This window comes from Carassius auratus, chromosome 35 (assembly GCF_003368295.1).
Source record: "Carassius auratus strain Wakin chromosome 35, ASM336829v1, whole genome shotgun sequence".
Lineage (NCBI taxonomy): Eukaryota > Metazoa > Chordata > Actinopteri > Cypriniformes > Cyprinidae > Carassius > Carassius auratus.
The window spans coordinates 18,374,551-18,384,495 of NC_039277.1; the positions used below are offsets into that span (position 1 = coordinate 18,374,551).

The 9,945-nt window shown below is 42.1% G+C and overlaps 1 protein-coding gene across 2 annotated transcripts; it reads left to right on the forward strand.

Moving 5' to 3' along the window:
• The first annotated feature begins 3,491 nt into the window (after positions 1–3,491).
• On the forward strand, positions 3,492–5,013 carry LOC113054873 (C3a anaphylatoxin chemotactic receptor-like). 2 transcript variants are annotated; one of them, XM_026220651.1, is made up of 2 exons: positions 3,492–3,557; positions 3,766–5,011. In XM_026220651.1, exon 2 carries the CDS (start codon positions 3,798–3,800, stop codon positions 4,740–4,742), a length of 945 nt encoding a protein of 314 aa, XP_026076436.1. In that variant the 5' UTR covers positions 3,492–3,557; positions 3,766–3,797; the 3' UTR covers positions 4,743–5,011. The 2 variants fall into 2 exon arrangements, with proteins under 2 accessions (XP_026076436.1, XP_026076437.1); XM_026220652.1 differs by having other exon boundaries at positions 3,537–3,557; positions 3,763–5,013.
• The last annotated feature ends 4,932 nt before the right edge of the window (positions 5,014–9,945 follow it).

The following is a 9,945-nucleotide window of genomic DNA, read 5'->3' on the forward strand; positions in this document are numbered from 1 at the left end:
CTGGGCTGGCGGCCATCTTGTGCTGTGGCTCTGAGCTGGCGGCCATCTTGTGGGGTATCCCATGGAAGCCGATGCTGCAGGTAGCACACAAACTCCCAGAACCCGAATGTATTCAATTGTTCGAGTTCCTCCTGAGGAACCGGGTCATCCAGTCCAACGTTAAAATATTCCATGAGGGCCACATCATTGTAATCCAGGCCCTCTGCCAGGGACCAAAAAACCAGTGCCATTACTCCCATGTCATTGCCCTCTTGCTGGAACGAGGCCAATTTTAAATATTTATTCCTCCGCTCCACCATGCTGGTTGGGGGGGAGACACGAAAAGACATACCGCTGGATCCAATGTTGATGGTGTCCTTCTGTGACGGTGGGTTTTGGGAAAAACACAAGGAGAGGGTAGATCCAATTGCAGGTAGTCTTTATTGTAACAAAAGGTAAATACAAAATAAACAGTCCAGGGTGTCAAACCAAACAAAACAAAAGAGGGAACCGGATGAAACGGATAGGAAACTCGGAGGAACGAGAAGGTAAGGGGAAGCCTCGGGAGACGAGAACATTGACACAGACGGTAAGGACTCCATACAGACAACATAGAAGGACAGCTCTATATAGGGAGACTAATGACAAAGGATTGTCAGCACCTGTGCGATTTAATTGGAGTGCAATTACTGTGAAGACAGGACCAGACTAGAGGAATTAAAGTGCCTATGGTGAAGTGCCTAAGGAGAAGTGAGCTCACTAGGGAACACCCAGGAAAACAGAGACTGACAGCGTGACAGTAAGCCTTGTTCCTTGAAGGAGGGAATGGAGATTTTATGTCAGAAAGAGACTGAAGAATGGGGTCTCGCCCGAGAGCCCTATCACCTTTGAGAGGTAACAAAATGAGCCAATGGTACACAGTGTACCTTGGCCTGCGGGATTTGCATCATGAGCTCCGCCTCGCTGTGTGGGTATATAAGGAACAGCGCAAGCCATGTGAGTGATAGCACCCTGTTGTGAGGCCAGCATGAGTGTGGGCCTATACCTGACACAGAATGCACTGGGTAGCATATTCCAGCTGGACGCATGCTAGCAGGCTGCTTGCTCATAGGAGGACTTACAAAGGCAGGTATCAACCGTGTGGTGATGATACACATGAAACTCTGAGGTACCCATCTGCAGGGTGGAAGTTTCAATGACAGAGCTGGCAAGGTGCTTGCCAAGGGAAAGACACATGCTACCAAGAGACTTACTGTGGAAATACACACACGGGATTGCCAAGAAAAAGGGGAATCACAACACATGGAGGCACCTAGTCCAACACAGGGCTGACCAATGTGGCATGCACGCAAGTGCTGTACATCAACAGTGCTGGAGAAACCCAGGGTTCTGGACTAAGGAAATCACCTGAGGGGAATATAGCATGCATCCAGTCTGTGGAGTGGAATGGCGCAGCAAGCGGATTGACACCGAGCAGGTCCTTACTGGCCCAAAGTGGCGAGTACCCAGGAGGACACAGGCTCTGCACAGAGATTATAAAATCTCGCAAATGTGTTAGGTGCCGCCCAGCCCGCAGCTCTACAGATGTCTGTTAGTGAGGCACCATGCGCCAGCGCCCAGGAGGAGTCTACACCCCTAGTTGAGTGAGCTCTCACCCCTAAGGGACATGGCAAGTCTTGAGCCTGATAAACCAGGACAATAGCACCCACAATGCAGTGGGATAATCTCTGCTTGGAGACAGCCTTTTCCTTTTGATGGCCTCCATAACAAACAGAGAGCTGGTATGAGGGTCTGTCGCACTGAGTTCTGTCTACATAAGTGGGGAGCCCACGTACTGGACAGAGCAGCGCCAGGGCTGAGTCTGCCTCCTCTGGGGGCAGCGCTTGCAAGTTCACCACCTGATCTCTAAAAGGAGTTCTGGGAACTTTGGGCACATATCCAGGCCAGGGTCTCAAGATAACATGAGAGTCGGCCTGAATTCCAGGGTGCCCCATCTCTGAGAAAGAAGGTCCTTTATCAGAGAAATTGGCCAGGGAGGAGCTGTCGCGAGGAAGGCTCACTGTGGGAAATGCATACTTGCTTAGGCCCAGTGGCCAGCTATGTGCCAGAGCGTCCTGGTGGTTGATGTACTCTATGGCCGCAGTGTTGTCCATACGGACAGGGCCCTAAAGCAGTGCAGAGCAAGCTGTACTTCTAGCAACTCGAGGCAAATGACATGCCACTGAATTTGGGGACCTGTCCAGGAACCTGACGCAGCTTTACCATTGCAAATGGCATCCTAGCCTGTGGCAGAGGCATCTGTTGACACAACAACATGTCTGGACACTGGTTCTAGGGAAATGCCAGCCCGTAGAAATGAGAGCTCCAACCACGGGGTGAAGGTTCGGAGGCAGGCCGGAGGATAGTTGAGGATGCGGATACCTTGTTCCCTGATCAGAGCCAGGGCTCCCTGCGCGACTAAAGATGTGGGGAGACAGGGCCAACCCGAAGGGGAGAACCCTGTACTGATATACCTGCCCCTTGAAAGCAAACCAAAGAAACGGTCTGTGTCGAGGAAGAATGGAGACATGAAAGTATTTGTCCTTTAGGTCAATTGCTGCAAATCAATCCAACAAATGAATGCATTCGAAAATGCACTTGGGCGTTAACATCTTTAACAGAAGTCTGTGCAAAGCTCGGTTCAAGGCACGCAAGTCCAGGATTGGCCATAACCCATCTGTTTCCTTTGGGTGCTACGAAGTAGATTCTGATTCTTATATATGTAAGTTAATATTTGTCATACTGTTATAATGTTGCCGCTGAATGTCTGTTGGTTGTCATCAGTCCATATTGTAGTTAAGTTCACATAGAAGGTGGAGAAGTGATGCATGTAAATTACATGCATATGTTTAGTGTTATTTGTCGTGTTGTATTTAATATTGTTAATTTCAGACTAAACCACATTGTAGCACCTCTGTTATCCTAAATAAGACCTGCTCTTTAAAAATATGTTTGAAAATCCAGTGACTCATATTGTTAAAAGCAATTCAAACTCAAACCAGCAGCAAACTGTTTTGCATAAAGAATTTAAAATTCAGAATGAAACATTGCTGATTTAATAACCTAAAATGAAGATTGTTATACATATACTCACATAAAGCAATACTATATAGGAAATCTCAACTGATTGATCATTTATATAATCACCCAATGTAAACCATCCTTGTCCAGCTCTCTATACTATAAATACATATTAAATACAATATTAAGTTACAAACAAACAATAATATATTATAAATTATCCTGATGACTTTTTGTAAACGATTGTACATGTAGGTGCTATGTAAATAAAAATGACTTGCAATTGTTTGACTTCATTTCTGCATTCTGGATTTATTTACATGTTAAATTGCTATTTTAGTCTAACATCCTCAATTCCTGCTTATCCAGCTTTACAGAGTTAGTCATGTGGTTTCCCAACTCAACCATGTTTGAAATGCTGCTGACGTATGAAGTAAAATTGAAGAAGTGGTATATAAGTCCGGAACATTAGAGAAGAAAACCTTTACCGGAATAATTGTGAATGGAATCACCACAACGTGAGTCATGATTACTTACCTTGAGTTATTTCTATGATTTGTTTTGTACTTTTAAGTATTGCTAAAATAGCATGTTGAATGTTTGTAATCATAATTCAGCTTTGGCAATAATAGAAATACACTGATCATATAATCATTTAGCTAGAAAGGTTTCTTACACTTTAAATATGATTTATGATTTTACATTGACAAAATGTGATATTAGCAGGATAAACCAGGCACTTCAGCTCCATCACTGCAATGGAGGAATATTATTTCATTTTGGAATATCCGATGAGAGTGATTTCTCTGGTTTTCTTCTACCTGACCTTGATCCTCGGTGTTCCTGGAAATGCCTTTGTTGTGTATGTTGCTGGATTGAAGATGAAGAGGACTGTTAATACAGTAGGGTTTCTGAATCTAGCGATTGCTGACTTCTTGTGCTGCCTTCTCACTCTTTACTATCTGATCGAGAGCAAATTTGATGATTATTGGCCATACGGATCCACAACGTGCAAGATTTTCCACTTCGTTCTGCACATCACCATGTTTGCCAGTGTTTTCACCTTGAACTTGATTAGTCTGGATCGGTTTACTCTGGTGATCACACCGGTTTGGGCTAAGAATCATCGCAGCTTGTTCATGGCACGACTGTCCTGTGCAGGGGCCTGGATTCTGGCTTTAATTATCAGTCTGCCTTTTACGATGTCAAGAGAGATTTACACAGAAAATAATGAAACATACTGTGTGCATCATCAAGCTGATGATGAGAATTCTGAAATCTATAGAAGGTTAAGCATCATCAGATTTGTGTTTGGCTTTTTGGTTCCTCTCATGTGCATCACAACATGCTACGGATTCATCGCACGCAAGTTAGGCAGGAGACATTTTCACTCTGGACGAGCGTTTCGCATCATGCTGGCTGTAATTGTGGCCTTTTTTCTGTGCTGGCTGCCGTATCACATAGTGGATTTGATAATAATGTACGGAGATCAAGCAAGTTACTTTGTGGCTTTGGCAGTGGATCCACTGGCTGTCTCTTTGGCGTATTTCAACAGCTGTCTGAACCCCATTCTGTATGTTTTCATGGGGCGGAGCAATGTTAAACTTTCTCTAAGACGTATTTTTGAAAGAGCTTTCTCTGAGGAGGGAACACAAATGACACAAACCACCCAGTCCCAGTCACAGCAAAGCCACTCACTGTAGTGAAGATATGAACTCATTCTGTTTTCTGATCGAATTGTAAAAGTTTCTACAAGTTTAACAACAGCATTTTTGAATAATATGTGTTATTATTATTATTATTATTATTGGTTGTAATCATCTTAGAAAAAGCTTGTAATATCTTACTAATAGTGGCATGTGGTTTCTATGCAGAAGTTATGAAGAAAAAAAAAAATACATTAATTAAAGGTTGCATTTGTGAGTATAACAAAAAATGTTTATTTTATTACAGTGAATGTCATTTATAACAGTTATTTTTTCACCCAGTAGTTTCATTGTGCTAACAGAAGTTTTCTGTAAAACAAGTAGCTAAAGCATAATTATTTAAATGCTAAACATCTTTTAAAAACATTAAATGCTTTAAAAGCAAAAGCAAAACATTGTTGTCTGTTACATTTTCAGAAACACATTTGCTGACATTTACTAAGAAAACTGACCACTTTTAACTACTTCCTCTTTTTCATCAAGAGGTTTCCTAGGCTACTCAAGTAACATATTGTCACCCAGCTTCTATGGGCTAATTGTTTGGTGTTTCTGTGGCTCAGTGGTAGAGCATTGTATTAGCAACACAAAAGATTGTGGTTTCAATTCCAAGAGGACACACCTACTGATAAGAAAAGTATAGACTGAATGCCTGTAAGTCGCTAAATGCGGAAATGTAAAATCCACATTACAAATGCGTTATCACACAATCGGCCTGTGCACAAAACCAACACTGTACTGTATATGTTCAAGTCAATGCATCATGACAGCACTCAAATAAACAACAACAAATTAGTGGCAGACACTTCATCACAAACAATAATAGCTAGTTAATTTATCACTGTATACCTCTGGCAGAGAGATCACACTCTTATCAAACAGTATTTCAGAAGCAGTCCTTCATTTGACATGGGAACTGTTTCAGCCGTTCATGCCAGCCTGGGAGAGAGGTGTTGTAATAATGTGTTTTTATGAGCATAATAGGAACCCTTTAACAAGCACCCACCCCCTTAGTGCCCCATTTTTGGTTTGGCACACCGCCCCTCAAAATGTCTGTGCATTGCCCTGCTACAGACTGTACAATGCTGGATAATGTAAACTGAAAAATCGTCTGTCTCCAGTTGCATTTCTTGCTGGAGTCCCATACTGGGCTTGCATTCCAGCTAACTTAGAGAACAGATTCCATTACATTGTGTTCCTTCGAGCCAGATGCTAGAGCCACTACTGCAGGGTTCCTCAATTAGTTTTCACAGAGGGGCAAATTAAGCCCCTCTGACTGACTTTCATGTAGTTTTTGTCGTAACCACCAGCGACAGCGTCCCCTTGCCTCTGCCTCAATCTCTTCAGCCTCCCCTCGACCAGATGTCAATCTCAGCTTCAGAGAGCCGTCAGATGAAGTTTCTGCTGCGCTGCCACCCTCCGGGATATTGGCAAAGCCTGAATCAGATCTGGAAATGGCAGCTATGCTTTCCCGGACTGCTGAGAGGGTAGGGCTTGAGTGGAAACCTCCAACACATCCCAAGCCCTCAAGGCTGGATGATTGGTTTCTCGGGGTGGTGCGGGAGGATGAGTCCACCGGCTGGTTTCTGGCAGTAAAAGGTGACGTCCAATGACTTGGTGAGCTCATTATGCACTTCAGGGAAGTGTCGCACCAGTGTCTTTCTTCCCGGAAGTGCATAATGAGCTCACCATGTCGTTGGACGTGACCTTTTACTGTCAGAAACCAGCCGGTGGACTCATTCTCCCGCACCACCTTCGATGGCAGTGCAGCAAAGGTGTATTCAGTGATCCTGGGTGGTAGCAATGCAATTGTGTCCTAAGCCTAAGTTGTGTCAGAGGATTCTGAGTTAACGTCGTGCTGTTCACATTCCAGGCTTGCTCAACCGTACAGCTGACAAACTGTTTTGAGCAATGCTTCCAGGATAATGGCGACTCCATCCCCGTACGGTCTAGCTAATTTGGAGTCGTTTCGGATCCGCTCAGGTTGACCTGTTTGCTTCTCCACAGACCTCTCACTGCCAGTTGTTCTCCCTGACAGAAGGAACTCTCGGCATGGATGCACAGGATCTGCACAAATATGCGTTTCCTCCTGTGAGTCCTCTCGCACAGACACTGGCGATATTGGCCCACTCAGACCAGGTTCCCCGAACTAGTGCTCCTTGCGACAGCCCCTCCTTTGTCGATTGCTCTGAGGAAGGATCTGCTGACTCAGAAACGGGGCACCATTTGGCACCCACGTCCAGACCTTTGGAAACTCCATGTCTGGTCCCTGGATGGGACGCAGAGGACTTGGCACTTTGGCAAGAACAACGTTTACGAGACATGCTTATGCCTTGAAGTGGAACCTGTTCGTCGAGTGATGTGCTTCTCGCAGAGAAGACACCCGAAGATGCCCTAATGCTGTCTCTCTCCACCCTCAAAGTCCAGATTGCTGCTATTGCTGGGAAGTCTCTAGGTAAACATGACCTCGTCATCAGGTTCCTTAGAAAGGCCAGGAGGTTAAATCCTTCCCAGCCCCCCCAATACCCTCTTGAGACCTGACTCTGGTACTAAAATCACTACAGCAGGGCCAATTCGAGCCTTTACATTCAGTTGAGCAAAAGTTTCTTTCATTGAAAATTCTGCTCCTACTTGCACTGGCATGTATTTTCTTTCAACGATTTGTGCCTAGAGTTTGTGCCGGCTGACTCCCAGATAATCCTAATGCCCCGGCCTGGCTATGTGCCCAAGGTTCCCACTACACCCTTCAAAGACCAAGTGGTGAACCTGCAAGCGCGTCCCCTGGAGGAGGCAGACTCAGCCCTGGCTTTGCTCTGTTCCGTCCGAGCATTGAGATGCTGCGTAGACCGGACACAAAGCTTCAGGACCTCAGACCAGCTCTTTGTCTGTTACGGAGGCTGGCAGAAGGGGAATGCCGTCTCTAAGCAGAGGATGGCCCACTGGATTGTGGATGCCATAACCCATAAGGTGTGCCCTGCCCATTCAGATTGCGAGCTCACTCAGCTAGAAGTGTTGCATCTTCCTGGGGGCTGACTCGTGGCGCCTCGCTGACAGATATTTAAAGAAAAAATACTGAAATACTGAAAATGCTACAGAGTTATCTTTTATTGGATAATATTTTGAATTAGATTATTTTTATATTTTCTCATTATTTTTTTATAATTGTGTTGTTTTGTCATTTTATTTTGGTTTTAGTTAATTTAGTAAATCAAATTAAAATAAATAAGCAGAGTGAAAAAAAGTTAACATTTATTTTATTTCAAATTACGATTTTTAAAATGGTTTTAGATTATGTTAACTATAATAATCTAAGAATAAGGGTGATTAGATTAGATCAGATTTTTTATCTCGAAAATACAAATAAAAAATCATTATCCTAATGAAGTTTGTTTTTGCCACAGCAACACTGGAGGTTTAAAAACACAATTTTAAAACAATGTAGAGAATGCAAAGTGCAATAAAATAATAAAACAGCATGTAATCCATAATCAATATCTAATAAATATATATTGAAATACCTTCATATTATAGGAAAGCCTCTTCTTAATTTGAATAGAAAGTTTTTGGATGTAAGATCAGCTGTAAACAGAGCCCTCTAGTGTCTGTCAGACAATCAGCTCTGCTGTTATTTTTCAGGTCTTCATAGCAACAGAATTGGAGATGACAGTTTCAAATTACACCACCTTCACTATTTAAACTATATGAATGACATATTTAGGATCCTGAACCTTTGTACTCTGAGCTTGGGGCGACTCAAACACATTCCAGCACTCTTACCTAAACATCAACCCAAGACGTGACCCACAATGAACCCTGACATTCACATGAACCCAGAGGTAACGGGCAATGTTTTCATTACATCAAAAACACACACACACACACACACACACACAATATGGCAAAGGAATCCAAGAACTTTGGATAACGTTCTGGCAAGTTATGAACAAATGTTCTTCCAGTTAGTTCAAAGTTAACTGGTCTTTAATCATTTTTAATTTTTAAATATACTTTATTCTTATCATTCTGACATCTAATACATGGAATGATTTTTTTCCCATTAAAATGTTTTATTTGGACGTTTTTTAAATTTTTCAGAGAATATTCAAAAGTAACATTACCTTGATGTTTGCAAAACGATCAAACAGAATGTTCCCTTAACGTTTGCATAACCAAGAAAAAAAGTGTAAATGTTTGAAAACTGGACATTTGGAACGTTCAGACATTTATTAAGAAAATAACATTTTCATACCGTAATGGAAAACTTGGCAAAATATTCTTAAAACTTATTTTGTTAGCTGGGTATCCTTGAAGTAAAAGTCAACAGAAAATAAAATAAGTTTCCAGATTTGATCTTCTGTTTAAAAGGTAAATGCTTAGATCTAAACCGATTAAAAAAAAAAAGATGAAAATGAAAGTACCATAAGAATGTGTCCCCCGCATTGGCTGTGTCCTAAAACCTAGTGAATGCCCTACATAGACAACAGTAATTATACATCAAATACATATATATTTTTTATTTTTTTAAAAGGTTAATGTTAGACAAAGATTATTGCAGTACATTTCAGTCTTTCTACTGCAACATTTCCCTTTTATTTCAATGTGTAACTTGACATTTGCTTGTAATTATTAGTGAAATGTACTAGTTATTTCTAGGTGAAATTGTTCAAAGTAAAAACGCCAATTCTTTTCCAGTGTATAATCAAAATAATATATTTTACCCTGTGTTTATGTGTGCAGTGTATTTCTATAATAATTTTTTTATTGATTGATTGATACTTTTATAATAGAAATATGCTAACAGCAAACTCCAAGGTTTTGTTGCTAGTGATGGATTTCTTTCAATTGTTTCTCACTGCCATCATGTGGACACACAGAAACAACACTCAAACAAGTGTGTGGAGGAACAGCATGTGCTGGTGGTCTGAAGTAAATCAGCACAGCTGTGAAAAACACTGAGGGGAGTGTGTGTGTGTGTGTGTGTTGGCATCCCCACCTGGAACCCGTGCTCTGTATTGGCAATGAGACGCCTGGGTCTTGTTTACTTCCCCTGTTAAACATTACAGCCGCTCTGCTCACGTCGACCATCACTGAAAAAAACACACTAACCGGCAAAGAAGCATTCTAGCCATTCACTTTAATGTGCCTCAAGAACATTTTTGATAGTATATCAGTTCATTAGAAATGCATCACCAGCCACTTTTGG